This window comes from Aspergillus homomorphus, assembly GCF_003184865.1.
Source record: "Aspergillus homomorphus CBS 101889 unplaced genomic scaffold BO97scaffold_44, whole genome shotgun sequence".
NCBI classification, from domain to species: domain Eukaryota; kingdom Fungi; phylum Ascomycota; class Eurotiomycetes; order Eurotiales; family Aspergillaceae; genus Aspergillus; species Aspergillus homomorphus.
This window is the reverse complement of record NW_020291930.1, coordinates 101,098-122,067: the sequence shown is the minus strand read 5'-3', so window position 1 is coordinate 122,067 and position 20,970 is coordinate 101,098. Positions and strand designations below refer to the sequence as shown.

At 52.0% G+C, this 20,970-nt stretch overlaps 7 protein-coding genes across 7 annotated transcripts; 1 reads left to right on the top strand and 6 right to left on the bottom strand.

The window, feature by feature from the left end:
- Window positions 1-1,284: 1,284 nt before the first annotated feature.
- Window positions 1,285-2,455, top strand: BO97DRAFT_428060 (uncharacterized protein; the record flags this gene model as incomplete). The annotated part of the gene is made up of 4 exons (XM_025697252.1): window positions 1,285-1,595; window positions 1,643-1,803; window positions 1,855-1,975; window positions 2,044-2,455. The coding sequence occupies 4 exons, from the start codon at window positions 1,285-1,287 to the stop codon at window positions 2,453-2,455; spliced, it is 1,005 nt and encodes a 334-aa protein (XP_025547900.1).
- A 1,499-nt stretch (window positions 2,456-3,954) lies between these two features.
- Window positions 3,955-5,193, bottom strand: BO97DRAFT_472844 (glycoside hydrolase family 28 protein; the record flags this gene model as incomplete). The annotated part of the gene is made up of 3 exons (XM_025700179.1): window positions 3,955-4,432; window positions 4,485-4,904; window positions 4,966-5,193. 3 exons carry the CDS (start codon window positions 5,191-5,193, stop codon window positions 3,974-3,976), a joined length of 1,107 nt encoding a protein of 368 aa, XP_025547899.1. The 3' UTR covers window positions 3,955-3,973.
- A 1,610-nt stretch (window positions 5,194-6,803) lies between these two features.
- On the bottom strand, window positions 6,804-7,560 carry BO97DRAFT_417415 (uncharacterized protein; the record flags this gene model as incomplete). The annotated part of the gene is made up of 2 exons (XM_025696481.1): window positions 6,804-6,918; window positions 7,199-7,560. The coding sequence occupies 2 exons, from the start codon at window positions 7,558-7,560 to the stop codon at window positions 6,804-6,806; spliced, it is 477 nt and encodes a 158-aa protein (XP_025547898.1).
- Window positions 7,561-7,917: 357 nt separating this feature from the next.
- On the bottom strand, window positions 7,918-8,484 carry BO97DRAFT_417414 (uncharacterized protein; the record flags this gene model as incomplete). The annotated part of the gene is made up of 2 exons (XM_025696480.1): window positions 7,918-7,937; window positions 8,202-8,484. The coding sequence occupies 2 exons, from the start codon at window positions 8,482-8,484 to the stop codon at window positions 7,918-7,920; spliced, it is 303 nt and encodes a 100-aa protein (XP_025547897.1).
- A 1,329-nt stretch (window positions 8,485-9,813) lies between these two features.
- Window positions 9,814-13,996, bottom strand: BO97DRAFT_195151 (hybrid sensor histidine kinase/response regulator). Its single transcript, XM_025690493.1, has 5 exons — window positions 13,556-13,996; window positions 13,288-13,429; window positions 11,950-13,229; window positions 10,216-11,894; window positions 9,814-10,153 (listed from the first exon to the last, which is right to left on the bottom strand). The coding sequence occupies exons 1-5, from the start codon at window positions 13,789-13,791 to the stop codon at window positions 9,933-9,935; spliced, it is 3,558 nt and encodes a 1,185-aa protein (XP_025547896.1). The 5' UTR covers window positions 13,792-13,996; the 3' UTR covers window positions 9,814-9,932.
- A 1,006-nt stretch (window positions 13,997-15,002) lies between these two features.
- On the bottom strand, window positions 15,003-16,058 carry BO97DRAFT_428055 (uncharacterized protein; the record flags this gene model as incomplete). Its single annotated transcript, XM_025697251.1, has 2 exons — window positions 15,003-15,442; window positions 15,647-16,058. The coding sequence occupies 2 exons, from the start codon at window positions 16,056-16,058 to the stop codon at window positions 15,003-15,005; spliced, it is 852 nt and encodes a 283-aa protein (XP_025547895.1).
- Window positions 16,059-16,884: 826 nt separating this feature from the next.
- Window positions 16,885-18,405, bottom strand: BO97DRAFT_397560 (uncharacterized protein; the record flags this gene model as incomplete). Its single annotated transcript, XM_025694150.1, has 1 exon — window positions 16,885-18,405. The coding sequence occupies one exon, from the start codon at window positions 18,403-18,405 to the stop codon at window positions 16,885-16,887; it is 1,521 nt and encodes a 506-aa protein (XP_025547894.1).
- Between the last annotated feature and the right edge of the window lie 2,565 nt (window positions 18,406-20,970).

The following is a 20,970-nucleotide window of genomic DNA, read 5'->3' as shown; positions in this document are numbered from 1 at the left end:
AGAGTGATTTTTTTTTCTATTATCGGGAGTGCAGACAACGCTAATCGGCCGAATCACAGGCTTCGAGCGTGAATGAAAGATGGAGCGACACGAGAATACCACGGGCAGTCTCTGCTCGGTCGTTTATGGTTTGCGAGATTGCTCGAGGGGAAAACGTGTGATCGCGACCGTCAGACGGGCTGACGAACAATCTGTGCGACTATCATGTCTGATCATTACATTCAGCTGGGAATTCATCACGGGTGTATGCAGTAAGAAGAACCACTCAATGTCGAGCAATGCTTACTCGACTTGAGCTGCGGTACCAAGTCCATTCGGCTAAGCGATTGCCTGCTCGACGTCATGCTACCGCGGCTGGCACGTCTCTTATATCTTCATCGGGAACATTAAGTCAGCAACTGCAGAAAACCGAGCAAGATTCTGCTTCATGCAGCAGTCTGGCCCTTGAGGATATGAATATGGCGCGCTTTCGATTCATTGGCGAGGATTCGAGGTGTTGGTCCATGAAAGCGACGAAAAAGGCAGCTGCGATGTCGGGTCACGTGACCGACTCGTGCTAGACATCTTTCTGATGGAACTCTTCTCTTGACAAAACTCCCTAGGATACACCTTTCCAGTCAATCTCAATGCCTTTCATCTGATGGAATGCTTTTGCAAGGTTTGCAGCCTGTGGGACATCTATCACAAGGCCTCTCATGCCCCAACTGCTTGGACAGAATGATTCAATTGAGCAGTCGAGGGCCGCCATCGTGGGAGCGCGAAGGAGCCCAAGGGGTTGGTATACTTCCTCTCTATATCCGTGCACTATCATGTGATTGCATACCGACTGTCGATCCAGACGCGCTGACAAGGGTTGTCCTTGTTTTCACGGAAATCTTCATTAGTGCCTGACGGTCAGAGCGCTAGCTGAGTCTGTATTCATGACATTTGACTTTGGCCAGCTGCCTCATTCGCTAGTCCTTACGCAGTTAACTTTGAGTGATATGGCTAGATATAGTTTCTAGACACGCACAACAAATCATTGCGAGCTGTTGGTAGCCATGGCTGGTCCAGGCTTCGCATCTTGTTGACTCGTCGTCTGTGGCAAACGAGCGCGGCTGGTCTTCTTTGTTCTCTTGCGGTTCGTGCAATTTATACTTCCAGGTCTGTTCCGCCTTGACCACATACTACTTCCTTTGTTGACAAAGGTCCCATCTGGAAACCACTCAAACAATAAAACCAAACCATGGTTCTGCGTCGTCTCAACTTTGGTGCAGCCATTCAACGCGCCGTCACCACCTCACAATGGCCGTCTCCTCACGCCCTATAACGTCCATTGTGCTGTTGACTCTTTTTGGCGGACTGGGCGCGCTCATCATGGTGCTGCGACTCTTTCTGCGCAAGTATCGGCGACAGCGGTTCGAAGCAGGCGACTACTGCACTTTCTTTTGTCTTGTGACTCTTCTCTCTTGCGTCGGGTTGCTTACTGCGGTAAGCAGCATCACCTTGGGTCGGGACGCCGTTTTGGAAGCTCAACATCTCACCGATGAACTATTCAACGACCAACTGCTCAAGAATAAGATGCTGGTGGCGCATCAAGCGATCTTTCGTGCCTAGTATGGCTTCCTGGCCTGTCATTTGTGGCTATTGCTGACCGGTCTAGCCTTTGGGGTCAGAAAGCTATTGTCCTCCTGTTCATCTCTCGCGTCCTACAGGGTCTGCCATGGCCCTTCATCTTCGTTCGCATTTCTTGGGCAATCTTGATACTGAGCTTTGGCGCCGTGGAGCTTGAAATGTTTATGGTTTGTGAATACCGCAAGAAGAGTACGAGTCCCCTGCAAAATTCGGGATGTCGAAAACTGATCATGCTTCTAGAGCCTTGTCTTGATCGCGTCCAGCAACTTGTGACATATATCCTTCTCAACGGCCTGACTGACCTGATGCTCATCGCGCTTCCGCTTCCATGGCTGGTTCGCGTGAAAAGGCCCTGGTATCGGTAAGTGATACGCGCTCCACCAAAACCAGGCTTCTAAGCCCCATACCGGATTAATTTAATGAGCCCAGACGCATTCAGCTCATCGCGCTCTTCTCAGTCGGCTTCCTCTGCATCATCGCCACGATCCTTCGAGCCCCGATTCACGGTGACACCCAAGACCTTGTTGGCCAGGGCTACTGGACAGCTGTCGAGTTCCTTTCATCGGCCATCGTCGCCAACTTCCCCACGCTGTACAGCCTGCGCCGCGCCAGGAAGGATGAGACCCCGGTGTACCCTGAGAGCCCATACCCGATGCGGGCTGGGGGTTCGAAATCTCGGTCGGCAACGAGCATCGAGCTTCAGGAAGCGTTGGACATGGATCGTGTGAATAGCAACGCGCGGAGTGCAAATATCACCAGCCAGGCAAGCATCGAGCCGCTGTTCCTGAGCGACCCAGAGAGGGATAGTACTCGGGCTGAGGGGGTACGATCTAGAGTATGAGTCGGGCTTGGTGCTGGGTTTGCTCTTTGGGGAATGTGAGCACAATTGGAATTCGATGTCGTAAGGACTAGATGGTGACAGATATGTTTCTGACTTGATAAGATATATGACATCGGCACAGTCCTAATTTTCACAATTCAAGAGATTACTCTCCATATAATAGTTTTTAATAGAACACATGAAATTATCTGCTGCAGTACAAGTAAGCTTATGTCCATACGGAGCAGCAGCGAGAACTCTTCCTTCTTCAAGGGGCACCTTATTCCTGAGTTTTGATCTAGGCTTAAAGCTCATCACTAGAGAATCGAGATGCTTGCAGTAAGTCCTGCACCCCCAAGGAACGAGGACCAGCATCCGCTTGTGGCCTTGCGGCCTTATGGCCTTTAGGGCAGACAGTGGCAGTGCGGTTGCTACAGTCACATGACTACGATGTGGCTCTCTCATGCCTCATGCAGTAGATAGTCTATCTACATCTACACCACCACACCTTCATCAGCGTCATCGCCCTGCTAGAGCTAACCTCCCACTTCCCATCAACCATTTAACCGCACATAATCACCAAGCGCAGACCCCATCAGCAATCAAAGCACCTCCCGTATCAAACAACCACCACGCCCAAGCGCCATCTCTACCACCCCAAACCCCATAAACTCACCCGATCCCAACCCAGCCAGTTGAAACCGCCATACCAAGCTCGCTCGCCCAAGCTTGCTACACAGTACATCACCCAGCAAACCCCCGTATTGATAGAAGGTTTTTCTCGAGGCACAGTGCATACCATACCGACCGATAATCCCACTGAACAAAAACAAAACAAAGCCCCTCCACCACCACCCACATAGACTATCAAGGTATCACCGGGCAATGGGCAATGGGCAAATGGGCAAATGGGCAATGGGGCAACAGACAGTGAACAAAACAGTCCGTGGAGACCCTAGCTCTTACCGCATACAGAAAAAAGTTGGTCCCCTTCTGCGCACACCTGAAACACTCTAACTCGCCCAGACGGGGCCGTGTATCCGTCTAGCCAGATGCGGTCTTCCAGCCTTGCCTAAAGGCTTGGCTGGGTTTTCTTGGCGGTTTTGTCTCCGCCCTGTTCTTGCCTTGCTTTCCTGAGGGTTCAAACTTCAGTCTGGACTGGACTGGCTGGCTGTCTAGACTCTGGTCTGGAAGTGGGCGGGAGGTGATGATAGTACCTAGATACGGGCCGCTCACAGGGTCTTTGGTAGGAGGTACGGCGGGTGGAATCTACAGATAGATCTGTCCCTTACTTCCGGTTCTAGAGCAGGGCAGCAGCTCTTTGCGTATCTACAAGGTTGTTCATTCGGAGGAAAGTAATGGATCACAGGCAGACCTTCTAATTTTATTAGATGATAATTAACCACTACTGATACAATAACCAATCACCAAAGGAATCGAAAAGTCGGGATCACCCGTCACACCCATCTCTACCATCATCGAGATTCAATCAGTCCAGAGCGCATAGCGTTAGACGTCTTGCTGATAGCCGAGAAGCATCTAGCAAGAAGCACCCTGGGGGATGTTCTTGCACTGCTTCTTCTCCTTGCCACCGTGGATATCAACGCCCTTCCAGGTCCAGTTGGAGCAGGAGCCGGAGCCGCACAGGATGTAGACGGGCTGGGCGCCGCTCTTGACAGAGCCGGTGACGCGGTCGATGGTCACGTCCTTGATGGGGATGCCGTTGGAGGGGTTACCAGTGGGGGAGCCGTTCTTGTAGTCCTGCTCGATGACAATACCGTACTTGGCGATGTTCTCCAGCTGGATGTTGGAGTAGGTGACGTCGCTGACGGAGCCGGTCTCCTTGTAGATGGTCTTGATGCGGACACCGTTGTCGGAGTTGACGATGTGGCTGTCGGTGATGTGCACGCCCTTGACGACGTTGTTGGAACGGCCGCCGATCGAGCCGATCGACAGACCGTGGCCGCCGGAGCAGTAGCCGTTCGAGAAGTTGATGTTCTATTGTGCGTTAGTTGGGGGGGGTGCGTCAAGGACAAAGCGCGATACACACCTCGCCGGAGTTGATGGCCAAGCAGTCGTCCTGGTTGTAGACCTTGGCGCCGCTGATGTAGACGCCATTGGACTCGTTGACGTCGAAGGCGTCGGTGTTGTGGCCACCCTTGTGGTCACCAAGGGAGTTGTCGATGGTCACGCCCTCGATGTGCACATCGTTACCCTGAACGGAGATGGCCTGCACGGGGGTGTTCTTGATGTTCAGGTTCCGGATGTACGAGCTCTGCAGCTTGTGGGCGTACATGAACTTGGGCTTGGTCTTGCCACCGTTGGTGCCTCTGCCGTCCCACCAGCGCTCACCCTGGCCGTCGATAACGGCGCCGTTGGCAGCGGTGAAGGTAACGCCCTTACCACCGAGGCGGATCAGGGGACCCTTCCATTGCTTGTAGCCGAAGGTGGTGGTGCCCTCGAAGGTGACCTATGAATCGGAGTATTTAGTTTAACCTGGTGGTTTGCATGGTGAGATAGGGCAGACGTACGGTGGAGCCCTCCTTGGCGTGGGACAGATCAAGGGTCTCACCGGCGGGGACATTGATGTTCCTCAGCACCGAGTGGGAGCACTTCTTGACACCCGCCTTGGCGGCCGCAGCATCGGTGAAGATGCAGGAGGATCTCTCGACGAGCTCTCTCTCAGCGACATCGACGGGAGCAGGGGCCGCAACGGCGAGGGAGCCGAGTGCGGCCAGAGTAAGGAGATCGAAACGCATGGTGATGGATTAGTGGGATTTCTGATCAACAGAAACGAGTGAAGAAAGAATGACTGAAGGTCTGATCTGATCAACAGAAAGGAAAGAGTGAATGAGGGAGAAAGAGGGAATGTGTGTGTGATGAGAAGGAAAAGCCATGCAGGGGTTCTTGCACCGCTTTATACCCAGCGCCAGGGTGTAGCAACATCTGATGCAGGGGAGAGGATGATGATATCCCTCCCCCACCAGGGTGTCAGTCTCTAACGGTGGCGTGAAGAACGAGCCCTGCTTCTGGCAACCCGACCGTTCATCAGATCCAAATTGCCCATCCCGCAGACGCTCGTCGGGCGACATCGTCATTGCCGGATTATGATTATTTCCTGTTCCTGTTCCTGTTCCTGTGGTGGGTGGGGGGGGGAAGAGCTCGGCAGCTTTCTTTTCGCAGCTTGACCTCGTTCTCCACTGTGGGGCAGCCAAGCGTGAAGTCTCCAAACGGTGCTCGACCAAGCCTAGCAGCTGCCTCGCTTATTTGTCAAGTTTTGAATTCGAATCTATCTCAAGCACAAATGCCAAGGGTCCGAGTCTCCGCAATCCAGGCTACCTCCTGAATTTACCTAATATCGAATGTTCGAATGTTCGACAGCACGGTTCGGCAGAGAGGTCCAAACACGAGAGTCGCAGTCCCCTTCGTCCTGACGCAGTTTCTGTTCCCAACTCCGACACGTCTTACGCATTTTCCCTGCTGCGATGTAATAATCAACTGATCGACCAACCTAACTCGACAACCACCAACAGACAACCACAATCATACCAACCCAATAAATAGCTCGGCTAAAGCGCAGGGTCGGCGGGGCAGATGCAATTTCCGCGGCCCCACGAGCGCCGTCTGAAGCCTCAAGCCACTAAAAAGCTTGTCTGCGCGCGATTGTCGGGAGACCTGCTTGTTCGGGTTATCGCCATTTTGGCCTGACACCCACAGCCCCACGATCCCACAAGCCTGGCTAATTCGGACCAGCGAGCCTGAACCCCTGATTCACAATCGCCCAGCCTGGTGTCCCTTGCTCCGGATGTCCCCGGCAGGGAGGGGGGCAAGCAAACAAGCAAACAAGATCACACAAGCATGATTGCCCAGCAATACCGACGGAGACGTGCCGTGGCATTTCCGGCAACGATAGCCCGATCCCCTTCTTCTTCCGGCTCTTGTCCTCTGGGCACAGCATACCAAGCTCATGCACCGAGTCCTGACTGGATGGAGATGTTCGTCTCCATGCATCCAGACCCTGATGGCACCACTACCAGGTATAACATCCGTCGATATAAGGTTATCCCGGCGGATTGGCGGAAAAAGATCACGGCTTTGCAAATGCGAGGGTGATAGCACACAGCAGGGGCTCGGGCCCCATTGAATAAATTAAAGGTATATTAATTGCCCACCACACAGTGGCACACACACACAGTCTCTTCACTTGTACGGAGAACTACCGACCTGCTAATGTTGCTTCCATCCCAACGTGTCCTCGCATCCCTTGCCTGTCTAAGACAGGAGCAAATGCCGTAGCCTCCGCTCTCTCCGGAACGAGCAGCTACGAATCAGTTCACTTATTTTTGAAGTCACTGCAATTAAACTAGTCTCAGGAATGAGACATCAAGGTAGATGTTGCGGTGTAACTCGGATGCGTGGGATCGCTGACATGTGCCAAGCTGTCTGGACCGGTGGGATTACCCTGACAACCTTGCTGCGATTCCCTGTACTGTACTGTACATAACTAGATAACTACATGAGAAACGGACCTTCATCCCGCTACAGCATCATCCTAGTTACACTGCCAACTCAGCAACACCAAACAGAGCAATCAAACCATCTATAGAGCGTCCCGGGGGAGAACCCCCGGACCCCCCTTTCTTTCAACTTCCTGGTGCACCTCAACCTAAATAAACCAGAGTATAATCCCATCGCCTCGTAACCCAACCCCAACCCTTCCCCAACCTACAACCTATTTATATATTTATTGGCACACTCGCCCACCAAGCCTTAGCGGCCCCCTCATCACGCACGCCAAACGACGTCCTCCCCAGATAACAAAACGGCATGGCCCCCGCCTTCCCCTCCTCGCGCATCTCAAGGAAGAACCGGATCTCGCCGTCGCACGCGATCGACCCGCCGAACGGCGCGGCGTGCGGCTGCTTCGCGCGCTGCTGGCAGAACAGCGTGAGTAGGTGGTCTAGGGCGGCGTCCCAGTCGAAGATCGAGGCGAGGCCTGCGTAGTGGAGGTAGGTTAGGGTTGTGGTGGCGTTTAGGAGGCTGTAGGTGACTTTTGGGGGGCGGTGGGTTGGGGTTGTCGGGCGGTTGGTCGGGGTGATGGTGGTGGTGTAGCTGGTTGGGGTCATTGTGATCTTACCTGTGGTTCTGGATTGTGTGGTTTGGGTTTAGGAGGAAGGGTGTGGTTACAGAGTGGGAGGTGGGGTGGGGGGGAGCGAAGGTGGTTTATATGGATTGTGTGCTTTGTTGGTTCTCGTGGAATAAATTGTGTCTCTTGCTCTAGGGATTGTTGCGTTATTTAGTAATGGCTCTGCGTTCTTTCATCTAGGAATGTGCTTTGTGCTGAGGCTTTGTATCTGATATCACTCATGCATGACTATGCATTTTTTGTAGAAGTCATTGTTCCTGGTATCAACCTACCGGAATATATATATCCCTGAGTGAATCATGAACCAGGACTCAGTACCCCAGCCCTAGTCAGTCTTTCAGACCATGCAGAGCCAGTCTATTACACAATACAGTAGATACAGAATTAACACAACCAGACTACACAATAAAATCAAGTAAACCTACCTCCACGCCAAATTCTCCCTCACCTCAACCCGGAACCCACAAAGCGCCCCAAGCGCCTCAACGGTAGCCCGCCTCACAAATGCCGACCACTACGGCCGCGCCGTGTCGTGATTAAACCGGCACGTCACCTGCCCATCGGGCCAGCAGAACTCCAACAGTGCCTGGCCATGTTTCGGATGGGAACGAGGATACTCACAGTACTGGCGACACCAATCGTTGCAGAAGATCGTGCCGCTGAAGCCGATGGCGTCGGGGTCCTCGACGCGTCGCTCCCGGAACGCTGCTAGCAGGTAGAGCTTGGCGCCTTCCCAATCGAAGGGGACGTCCGGGTCGTTGTGACAGTAGGCTATGCGCGTGTTGATGAGGCCGTAGGGGAGCACGTCGATCACGCGCATATACGGGATGAGCGCTCCCTTCGGGAGAGGGGAGGGGTGGGCGACCACCCGGTAGGGCCCCAGTTCGGGGATGATGGAGGGCATGACTTTATTCTTGGCGAACGGGTGAGGGGTGTATGCTCTGGATATGGAGGTGTCGAGGATGCTGATGTGAGCGGGTTGGCGCAGCAGATGGCTAGATGTTTGGGGAGTATTTATATGCGAACGGTTGCACGGGAAGGTCCCATTGTAGTTCTCCTGGCTTTGGTGCTGTATCCTGAGTTCAAGGTCATAGTGGTGTCTGCCCTGGAACTTTTGTGGTTGTCCCGACTTGTTTGGTTCAATGGGCTGCCCACAAAGAAAGGTTTCGTCTTTGACGGCCAGTCTATGGGAGCTTTCCATCAACTGCTGGAGAGTCTCCGCCCAGCATTACAGATGCATTGCCCATGTTGATATATATTCACGTGTGAGTAGTCTGAGTAATACCCCGATAGATCAGCCATTGTCGTAAGACAACCCCGACAGCACAAGAATGTGCTTTTCTGGACAATGATAGAAAGAGGATACTCGGCGTAGACAGCCCCTTAATAAGACTGCCATAATCATGAATCTTGATGCAGAGGCAACGCAGAGTAACTCGAAGGAGAGAGATCACTTGAAATGTGTAAAAGAATCAAAGGTCAGCTTGCAATGCGAAGGCATCGTGCCAAGAAATCGAGAATCCTATGGGCAGACACCGTTCTGCCACTCCCTACCGCCTGTTCGCGGCGGCACTCAAAGTCGTTGTCAAAGCGGCTCCCTTGCCGCTTTTGTGGTGTCGCTCCTAGGCTGACAGGTTGCAGGCAGCAAGGCCTTGAAAAGAATATATACCTAAGTATGGCGCAGTATCTACTTTCCAATGGAGCTCTACTACTCCTCTTACTCATGTTGTTCGCGTGTAAGAAGAAATTAAGATTTTCTTTATTTCTATCAAGATGACTGCTGGCGGTCTATTGCAATGCCAGAGCACCCGCGGTTAGATACATTCAACTAGAATGGGTAAGCGCACTTGTATCCGTGTATTATCTGTTGTGCGCTTCAAAAATAGATAGCGTCCGTTTGTCTGAATTGCTCGCGAACCTCCATTGATAGTGGGCGTAGAGAAAGACCAGGGCTAGGTAGCCAGGTGCGCGTAAGTCAATTGTGCCCAGCGAAGAGTGTTGTAATATAAAGAGCCTTGTATGCCGCCGAGAGAACGAGGATGCGTGGAAACTGATTGGCCTCGGGTTTCGAGTGTGCTCAACGAGCAGTTTCTGACCGTTGAGGTCGATGACCATTTCCACTCATTAGGAGGCATGGTAAGCAGCTATTCGCTACGCTCCATCTCACTTGCACCGCGAGTCTGGAAGAGTTGTATCCGACCATCGCAGGCCTAATGTAGCACGGTCGTCAGGAGCAGCGCTGTGCAGACTCCGAGGCACTCGTCACGCAAGAAGGCAAGCACCAAAAATGGTTCGGCCGCGTGAAATGGTGCCAAAAAAGAAAGATCACAGAGAGCGACCTCGTATATGAAATCACCCCTTTGAATGTTCCATCAACTGCATAACTTTCTTCAGAGAAACCGGCTTCGTGACAAAGACATCAACACCAGCTGCGTAGGCCTTCGCAACATCCTCCTTCGACCCCAAACCAGTAAGCGCAATAATCTTAGCAGGAGAGGTAGTCTTGCGCTCTGTTTCAATCACGCGAATCGCTCTGGTAGCCTCGAATCCGTCCATAACGGGCATCGAGATATCTATTTGAGGTTAGAAGTTGCTCTCCGACCGGCTGAGGAGACGAGGAGCGGATGACACTCACCCATAAATATGTAATGATAGCCCTCGGGCATTGACCCAACAGCGTCGACGGCCTCTTTGCCGTTCATAGCTTCGTGTACGTGGATCGGTTGTCTCCGACCCACAATCCGCCGTAGAAGCGACATGTTCACCGGGTTGTCTTCGACTAGCAAGACCCGGGGTATCTCTTCGGAGGGATCAGAGGGTGTTGTTGGTGTAAAGGAAGAGTTTCCATTTTGATCTGTTTGTGCGTCGGCTTTTAACTGAGAGATGTAAGGTCCAATTTCCAGACGCGGCCTTGACAACGGCTCGGAGGGCTTCATCGTAGATGCTGAAGTTGATGATGTTGCTGGACGTAAAGCAAGGTCTTGTTGATTGTACGGGTCAGGGGGTGCCTCAATGCCGATACCAATCTCACATGCGATCGGTGACGACGATGCATCCTCGTTGCTATGTGGTTGATGTGAGGCCTGCAAACAGCACTGAATCGTTCTGGCTAATCGGTAGGGGCCACAAGGGAGACTCAGCAGCTCGATACGTGCACGGATATGACTTAACATAGTAGATTTTAAGTATGTAGGACGCCTCTCACGATGCAGAACGAGCAAGGTCGATCGTTCAGATAGCCCGCTGATGCGGTGCAATTCTGCCTCGTCGACAATTACCAAATCCGCAGCGAGATCGGGTGACCATGGGTGGAGCGGTATCCCATACCAATCCGTTAAGTAATTTGTGATCGCGCGCGCAGAAGCTGCATCTTCTGGCTGTACGAAACAAACTGTTTTGCCCGCTATTTCTTTCTTCACGCCATCGATAATGCCTTCGGAGTTGTGGAGTAGTGGGTCGTCAAGCGCAGCTGCTGTCTCCGTGCGCTCATGTGGCTCGGGTCGCGTGAGAGGGATCGAGATCTTAACTACCGTGCCCGCCCCCAATTGACTCTTGATCTTGATCTTGCCTTTCAACGAACGCACGATGCTGTTCACGAGGGACAAACCAAGACCGGTTCCGGGGGATAGAGGGTCTTCTTGCATGAAGGGTGTAAAGAGGTGATACCGTAGATAATCACTAGAAATGCCCCGACCGGTATCGGATACGGTGAGAAGCAGGGTGTCGAGTCCATCACGAGAAGAATTTTTGCTTTCCTTCTGGATCTCCAAATGCACGGAGATAGACCCAGTTCGGGTATATTTAAGAGCATTGCCAAAGACGTTCATGACAATGCGCCGCAAGGCCCCAGGCTCTAGAACGAAAATCCAGTCATTCATGCTGACATCCAGGGTAATATCCACAGGCTCGAAGTTGCCACCGGAGATTTCCTCTGAAGGGGTGGCCGGCTTAGACGTTGACGAATCGCCTGAGTGGGCCATGTTGAGGTGATTGGCTCCGGCGCAGATACTCTCGATCGCATCCTCGACGATCGTTACAACGTCAGCCACTTTCAAAATGAAGAGCGATCGTGGACCTGCATGCGTGGTAGCGGTTACCCTGTCCTCGTGTGACAATGCCGGACCGCCAACACGAGCTTTCCGCCTGAAGGAGTTGATTTTGCTAAAATCGAGAATCTGTTCAAATGTATCTAAAAGAGTTTGACTACACGCACGAATGGTGTCCAAGAGCAACCTCGCTGAGTTGGACATCGACTGTTCCGCGAGAAACTCGACTGCGGCTAGAATTCCATGTAAAGGGCTTCGCAGTTCATGCCTAGATTTTATCTAGTCAGTCAGAGAATTCGGAAGTCGCTGAAGGTAACACTCACGAGATGCTGCTTATGAAATCACCCTTCTTCTTGTCTGCTTCTTGACTCCGGATACGACTGTCCTCGGTCATCAACGAAGAACAAAACCCAAGCACACCACCCAGTTCTACATGGGGGCTGAAAATTCGGGTCTCCACGGAACTCCAGCAGAAACATCCGCCGAACCATCGTGAGTTCGTTGCATCCCACAGAGGAGCAAATATAATGCGTGTGGCTCTAGGAAAGTAGGTCTGCAAAAGATCTAAGTCCCTTCGGTTTAGTGAACCTTGACCCCGCGGATGAAGCATTGATGGCATTTGAAAAGCCGATTGGGTACTTGTCTGCGAAGCAGTCTCGTCGTCAGACGAGAAAGCTGTTCCATCGCGGTGAAAATACCACAGGGCTCCTTTACAAAAGCGCTGAATCATCCGCCGTAGGAACCGGCGACTCATCTGCTGTGCGGGAATCAAATCGTGCTCATTTCCCCAAGCCGAGCCATGACAGTCTCGTGTCGAAATGGCCCAGGTAGTAGCTTCAAGTCGTGGTGCCCCGGAAACTTCTGCGGGTGTTTCTTCCTCCTCGTCAACGTCAAAGCTGTCTCTGGCAGAGAAGATAACGACGCCTCCTTCTTCTCCAAGAATAAGACTCTCACGCATGATATTCGCAGCGCGTTGGAAGGTCTCGTGCCTCTTGCCGGGCGATGAAGTATGTGATTTTGAGTTCGGCTGAGGAGATGAGTCCCCGTGTCTATTGGACTTCGGCGACACGGAATCCGAGGATGAGAGGAGATTGTCTTGCACCGGACTTATTGCCCTTGGAGAAGACTTTGCATGTCGCGAGAGAAGCTTGACATCAACTTTCGGAGATAGGTTGGGCGGAGGGCTGGGAGTGCGCGATCGATCCATGTCGGAAGGGCTCGCGCTTCTTGGAATGGCTGCGGTGGAAGACTCCTCGTGACCATGGTTCTGAACAAACGAGTTGAGGCCGGAGAGGACTTTCATCAAACGAGTGCTTTCGAGCGATTGGCGTGATGTCTCCAAGTACTCCATGACTGCGGTGGCTATGACCCCTAAGTTTTCCTTGTGAGAAGCCGTCAACGTGAGATTTGGGCGTGGATCGATGACATATAAGCTCCCAATGTTGATGCCATTGCTCGTCGTCAAGGGTGTGCCGGCATAGTAGCGGAAGAACGGTGAACCATAGACACAAGGTATCTGGCAGTACTTGGGATGCTGTTGCAGGTCATCGACAACGAAGAAAGGATACTTATCCTGCGTAGTTGGGTACAGGGTTATCGTTTTCTAGTGCAGGTCAATGGGAGTGTTCAAGCCAAGAGAAATGAATCGCGTGGATAAATACCTCGCATAGGGTGCCAGCCAGAGGACCCCGAGAGCAACCCATCCAAAGTCCATCGCCATCATCTTCATAGAGGGCGTTGTCCCCGAGATTCAACGAGCGAGAGGCCTCAGCGACGACATATAGCGTTTCGCGATCAATCAAGCTGGGGAAAAGGTTAGCGCCGTAATCACATGCGCAGCAGGCACTTGCGATAATCTCAAGTCACGGCATGAGAACAAGCAGCGTGAACTTGAAGAAGCTGAAAAGAGGGGAATGCCTTTCAACGTACCTGATAATCGCGCGTTGAACGCCTACTTTGACCGCGGCCAACTGGGTCAGGGCAGTAAGGACGAGGTTTGGACTGGTTCCACCTAGCACACATGGCGAGCTGAGTGGATCAGTGCTGGCGGTCGCAGGAAGCAGGGCTGGGTTGTCAGGCTGGAAATAATGAAATAATTCCCTGGCGCGACGGTCTGCTTCGTGCTCTTCCTGCTGGGAAGAAGCTGGGGAGGCCAAATCCTCCATCGCGTCGACAGCTCAGGCCGGGGTCAACCTGCGGCTGGCTGGGCGATACTGCGATACTTCAAGCTTCTGTCTGGCTGTCCGTCTCGTAAGATTTCTTTATTGTTCCCGTTCCCTTCAGTCCATTTTGTTCTGCGGGTTCTGTCATGCGCGGGTGGTAAAACTCAGAGAGGATCATTTCACGACGCAGTCACCATTGAGAAATGGAAACTGGAATAATTGCAGTGTGGGGCGAGAAATCCGCCTCCCCAACTTCCAAGTTTTTTCGCCATCGATGAAGTTTCAAGCGGCGGGCAGTTGCGTCACATGCTGTCCTGCAAAGGCTAGCACGTCCCTATCGGGCATAAGCGCGCTTGGTCCACAGGTGTGTGGCGGAGTTCTAGAACCTGTTGAGCCCGATCACCGCCTCCCCGCATGGGGCCATTCTGCCGGTCTTATCTCTGCCCTGCAAATCATCCTGTAGATCTGATCTTCATGCATCTAATTCGAGGCTTAGATCAACATCCTCTGCTGTCCTGCGAGAATGAGTGCGGATACATCAGGACTCTCTCAGTCTCATTGCATCAACCTTTGCCTGCTGATAGACCCCCTTTGATCTCATATTTGCTTGTTTGTCATATCCGAGCAGCAGGCGGTGCGGGAAACCTAGCCACCTACCTCATAGGGTCTTGCATCCGTGGGATCACATCGTCCCTCGCGCTGATCGAAGTTCTAGATCAATCCCCGATATAAGCTTAATGTATTTTGGGAAGAAAGGCATGCTTTGACACGCAGGGTAAGCGGTGAGATGACTTCTTCCCCTTCCGCCAGAAAACATTCCTCCATTGTATGGCTGTGGAGTATCGCTAACGCCTTTCAAGTTATTCGCGTTTGCGACAGCACAAACCCATACGCAGTGGTAGTACGCCTGTATCGGGTTTATAAAGTTGAAGTATCTCTCGCACTGTGAGAATACACTCCGTCAAATTCGATATCCTTCGTGGCGAAATATTCTCTTCCGCGCTATCGCCGAAGGATCCGCTGGATACTTAACAATCCCAATTATAACTGAGCTATAGCGATCTCGACCAGCTCCACTGCCGAAATGACCCCCTCTCTCTTCCACTCGGACTTTCCCCAGCCCGCACTTTGGTGACCAATCTCCTGGCGGCAGCACCACTGTTATCATCTACAGTTCTGTCCCCCGCAGATCGGACCAATCACATCGCGTCGCTTCAAAGTGCAGATCGCTCGCCGATGCCGGAAGCACCGACCATCGAACCCACAGCTACAACATCAGTGTGGAGCAAATTCGATAGTTCGTCGTCCATCTTGCCTCTCTGTAAGTCGAGTCTAATGCGGAAATATGGCCTTTGCATGTCACTCTCGCAGTTCGAGGCGTCGCGCTCGGGAATATGATCCGTCTCGATCGTTCTAGCCCGTCTTCGGGTTGTTTTGCGCCGGTTCAGTGCGGCTGGTGTCTTTGACGGCACGGACAGAGAACGAGCACGGTTTGAGATAGCCAAAGCATGAGTTCTGGAGCGGGAACGTGGCGCAGGGTTCCGACGACATATCCAGACGGAAGGATCGGGCTCATGGTCATCGGAATCGCGTGGTTCGAACAGGAGATGGCACCATGCATCTTTCGGCCGAAGCAGCGGCGCCGCTATTGAACCTTCGGGTATTTTTAGCCACTGATCCAGTGCTTTACAAGTAACATACAATTCAGAAGATGGAAGAGTTGGAAAACAAGAATCGTGTATGATACCCAAAGCGGGGTCTAAGTTATGGCTGAACGCTTCATGGAACTACAAGTGCGGCTTCAATGACAATGGAGGGGAGTGGGTTACCTGGATTTCCGGCATCTGGCTTCAAGAACCATCTTCCATAGCCTCGCAGTTCGTTTTACGGTCCGACGCCTTGCAGTTCCCGCAGATGCCTCGGAACTTGTTCGGCACATGGATAGACACGGGGAACTTGCGCTCCTCGGATGGGATCTGCGTGCAGGGGCGCACAGGCCGGATCCCTCTCGATTGGATCAGGATGGCCTCGATGATCGGCTTGTGGTTGACGTTGTCGGGACGAATGCGGCCCTGAATGAACTCCACGCCGTCTCCTTTCATGCTGCATAGTGGCTCGCCCACACCCGTCACTCGTGGGCATATGTATTTGTCCACCTTACACTTAGATATCACCGGATTGCTACCACCTCCCGCTGACAAGCCAGGGTTGACCTGCTCGAGGGCGGCGCTAATCTCGGTAAAAAGTTCGGCGCTCTCGGACTCGGACATCGTGGTACTGTGGTGTCAAAGTGTGTTGTCGTGGATACCAATGGCCCGGGGTGGGGGGGAGGGGTTGGCGAGGGCTACCAAGGCAGGTACTGTGCGCCTTAAATAGTCGACCTTTGGCCTTAGTCCTGAGAATTCTAGAAGAGATAAGAGCATCGTGAAACTATCAGGGACAAAGACATCGAGCACAAAGCATCGTTTGCTTCTAGCGAAGAAGAGCAGAAAGGTTACCCTGGCATAATTAAGCACTTTCCGTCAGAAGAGTAGTCCCGCATCAGACAATTAACGGTGGTTAAGTAATCCGAGAGACCAGAGCGCAATGACTTTCATTCTCTTGGGGACAGAAAAAGACAATGAGCTATGTCGATTCCTGCGACATTCTTGAGCGTGGGGCCCCTGGATCTTCCATAGGAAAGGATGAAGTAGCGAGAGAGTCATTCATCCTACCGGCTTAACAAAGCCATTGTGCGCGTTCGAGCAAGAAAGAAGACGGACGTCGCTTTGTTCTTCCGAGGTCAGCATGAGCGACCGTGGGTCATGGTTTGGCATGCAGGCGCTAGCACTTGGGTTCGACACCTGATATCTCAGGCGTACCAGAAATGGCTCGGCATGAGGGTGGAAAAATAATGTCACCACAATTGGCGTGAGGACTCTTTGTGTACCTCGCTCAGATGATGACAGCACCTAGATGATTGAATATGGCGGACAAGGCGCATATATAGAATTGACGAATATGTAGTTAGACTATGAGCAAAGATGACAAGGCCACCAGATCAACTGCACTACGCATCATGCACAGCAATACCGCCACCTAGCCTCAAAATGTTACTCACAGCCTCGCCACATTCTGCCCCATTGCCCAAGCCAATAGCGGATCACCAAGAAACCGCTGCATATCCTCCCTCTCCATGGAGACGCGAAATTCCCAGGGCGCCATCCTCGTCGGTGCCGGCAGCACCCAGCACTGTCCGTTTGTCCGGAAATCAGGCACGTCAAATCCCACAATACGTCCAAGCACTTTCCCAAAGTCAATATCCGACAGATTCATCAACCGCATGTTGCTGTAGCCGAATTGGTTGTCACTGGGATAATCAGATCGCCAGTCGGGGCTGATTTGTTTCTCGCGGATAAGATCGCGGATGTATCTATCGTCTACCTTAGTGTAAGTCTTGTAAGCACGGAAGGTGAGGTCGGCGAGAAGAGCGAGGTCGTAGGTGCTTATTCCGGGGATTCGTCTGTACATTTCTGGGGAATTGTCCTGGGAGTCGGCGGCCACAGTCTTTACGGGTGAGTTGATGACGGGAGAGAGGGGGGCCGATGCGGCGACGGGGGCGAGGGCGTTTCCGATGTATTCCAGAGGCAGAAGGCCTCGTGACTTATGTCGGAGCTCGATCATCATCACCATTGAGGTCTCATGTGGTTGGGGTGAGTGCTGGGGTTGGTGGTAGTGAGATCGCATCCAACAGAGCCACATCAAGGCTGCGGCTACATCGTTATCTGAGAAGATCGGAGGCGCTTGACTCTTCTCCGGGGAGCCTGGGTCGACGTTTCGAGCCACAGATCCGAGCATATCTGCTGTGATAGCTATGCAAGCCTCTTTAAGACGACAGATTGCCTCAAAGGGAATCGTTATGAGCTCAACCGCAATTCTATCGCCAGTGATATCGACTGTCTTCTTTGGGCTGGAGAAAATTTCAACCCGTCTTCCAGTTCCTGGCATGCTCCCCACTTGTTTTCCCAGTTTGATAATCCGTTGGCGACAGTCGGTGTCAACGGATTGAAGTGAGACCTGCCCAGTAAGTTTCGGGCTCTGACAACAGGCCGCCAGAGCACGGAGGATAATGTACAATCCGATCGCATCGTGGAACAAATGGTGATGGCAGACGCCCAGCACGATCCCATCGTCAAAGACGTTCGCCTGCCAGCGAAGCCCGGGTGTGCGTTCCCTGTCGACTGCATCTAGCGGGACGGGTCGGTACTTGGCTTGTGACAAGTCGCGGCCTGTCACACGGCGCGAGCGGGCGCTCTTCGGGCGATAGAAATACTCTCCAGTATGCATGCATATCAGGAAAAGAGGATAGTCTTCGAGACTCGTAGCTGTCGGCGGTCGCACTTCGAATCTGTTGGCTTTTCCGTTTGATTGCGAGGCAGGACAGACATCTCCCGCAAGGATGGGGTTCTGTGCGATTAACAAGTCTAATCCATTCTCGAGGATCGAAACATCTGTGATTGGTGATCTGGTTGCAAAGTAGAAAAAACACGTCATATGAAGCCGTGGCAACAGGTGGTCTAACGGAGTCAGCGGGAAGGGGTTAAAGGCTGGAGGTACTATATCGCCGCATTCGAGCATATTGAAGATATTTCCAAGGCGTATGTCTGTCTATAAAACAGTTAATAAGGTCTTCTGCGGAGTAGTTGCAGATTCTGAACATCCATGGATTGCACCTTCCAACGACTTATAAGCATATAAGCGTTGAGGCGCCATGCTGTTATCACAGTTCAAAAACGCTCCTTGCTTTCCTGTCAGTCGGCTGATGAGGTGTCGGGTAGTTTTTTGAAGGTATTACTAAAGCATAGTGGTGTTGACAGTACACTGCATCGGTATGTGCAGTGGATAAATGCTCCTTTTGTCAAGGATCAGCTCGACCTTGTGACAAGTGACGACCATATTCTGACATCTCTGCTATGTGTGACTTGGAAAGTATCACGGCGGAGTATTCTATACCATGCGCAACCTACTAGCACTTAGGATCTCGCCTGGTTTTTATATCTTTTTAAAGATGGAGCACGAGTATATATTCATCAAGAAAAACTTGGAACGACAGGACGGAGTTGAATTTGATTTGATTTCTGACCAGCAAGGTTAACTGAAATTGGAATCGCGCGCTCAACAATTCTAGCTGAGTACAAGAGGAATCTTCATTATCCTGCCTGTAATAAGGGTCTTTATCTCCGAACCAGTTTTCTGGACCTGCACAATGATAGAAGGCTGAATTGTTGATGCCAAGCAGCTGAGGCAGTGATGTTTGTTGTCTTTGTTGCGGCTAGAAGGCGGTCGGAGTCCTGCCGCTCGGTTACGGCCACGACAGCTTTGGAAAATCCTGCACCAGAAACGGGATGAATAGACCAGACTCCCTCAATAAGGAACTGTTCAATTCTCCAGGCTGAAGCAATGCAGGGACTCGTGATGGGTTTTCGTCTGTATTTTCGCCTAGGTTCCTACTTGGATGCTATAGGAAATGATTCTGTTCGTGCTATGTGATGCTATGATGTCTTTTAGCTGAATTAATATCATTTTCTTGCAGTCACCAAGTAGTGCACTAACAGGGTACCAATTGACCATTATGCAATTTGTTGACAGCTAGATCTGCTTCTACCCAAGGTCCTTACAAACAGCCTTGGTAGATAGGACCACTTGACAGGGAATCGCCGGTGTCGTTGGTCTCTCTGTTCGGCTGGTCAATGAGTGAGTACCTGATCAGCTTACCAGGGCATGCATGCATTTTGATATCCAGATACTAATACTTTCCTCAGCCCCAGCACAGTGCTCGAGTAATACCTCATGAACTATCCCTTGCTGGATACAGCCTATACACCGACTGAGCATGTTGCTTGCTCCTCATTACAGCTTGTATCGCAGTGTTCAGCTTCAAGAGATGACCCCGTCCCCAGCCACAGACCTTCCAATAAGTGACAATACCATCACAGGTTTGCAGCGGCGCAGCCTGCGCCGCAGGCAGCCACCGCAGGCAGCCGGCTCCCTCAGGCCTCAACTTCAGGCCACCACTTTGGCGGCCTAAGGCAATAACGTCGGGTCCGTTATCATCAAGCATTTGCTATCTGGCACTTCCAACTAGATACCTACGATGGCCGAACGGCCTAGGCCCATGTCCTCTCACGTTGCTCGCAGTAGCTTGGGACACTCGTGGACCTCGCTCGTTCGAATCTCGCTCAGACCGCTATCTGTTCGAGATTCTGATGCCGGCAGTGCAGCCTTCCTAGTAGTACGGCCTTGCTGATTCAATTCAGTGGGTTAGACGCGGTCCGCCAGCCCGTTGTCGCAGATGTACGGAGGCGGTTTGACACAGACATAATGGGATCTCCCTAAACTGGTTCTGGCACCTTTTTTTCTGATTTTGGCTATTACTCCTCTAGGCGGGCATAAAGCTATACAGAAGAGGTTCCAGCGCGTTTCTGAGGATGGTTGAGGAGTTGCATTCTTGTTGACTTACGATCGTCAGCATCTCGATGCGTGAAGTGCGGTTTCGATTGCCGGGGTCAACTTGAAGCTATTCTGGAACGCTTGTTTTTCTATATCAGGTGAGATACTGGATGATGAAGCTGTGGGTGTTCGAGGCAGCGTGGCCATCTCTGTCCGACTATGCCTGAAGCCATTCATCGCGTCCTGATCAAGGCCAATCCATCGCTTTACCGTAGTCTCCATGTTGAGAAGCGCAACTTTCCATTCTCCACCTACCACCACATTCACCCATCCAGATTCCTCCCACTCCACCACTTCCTCTTTCAGCTCGCTCTGAAGCTATTCCAGATCATTCGCAATTCTCTAGCACCCACGCTTTGAAGCCTTCCAAAGGCCAAGATACCCATCGTTCCCCTCTTTTGAATCACCACCGAATTCAGAGCACACCGCACCAAACCATTATTCTACATTAATCTCGAGGGAATTACAACCGACCATAAATGATCTAAATGTTCGTCACTCAGTAGTTTGCTTCATTTGTTTTACGTGCACTCTTCGACCTAGGATTGGGTACACATCTTCGCCCCATCTGTTGGCAGTCACGTGTCAGTGTAAGCGTTGCTCTCCTGCTTCCGTGTCTCCCATAGCCGACCGACAAGGTAAGCAAGAGCTTCTTTCAGTACATCTCCCACACCAACCCCGTTGCTGGTCGTC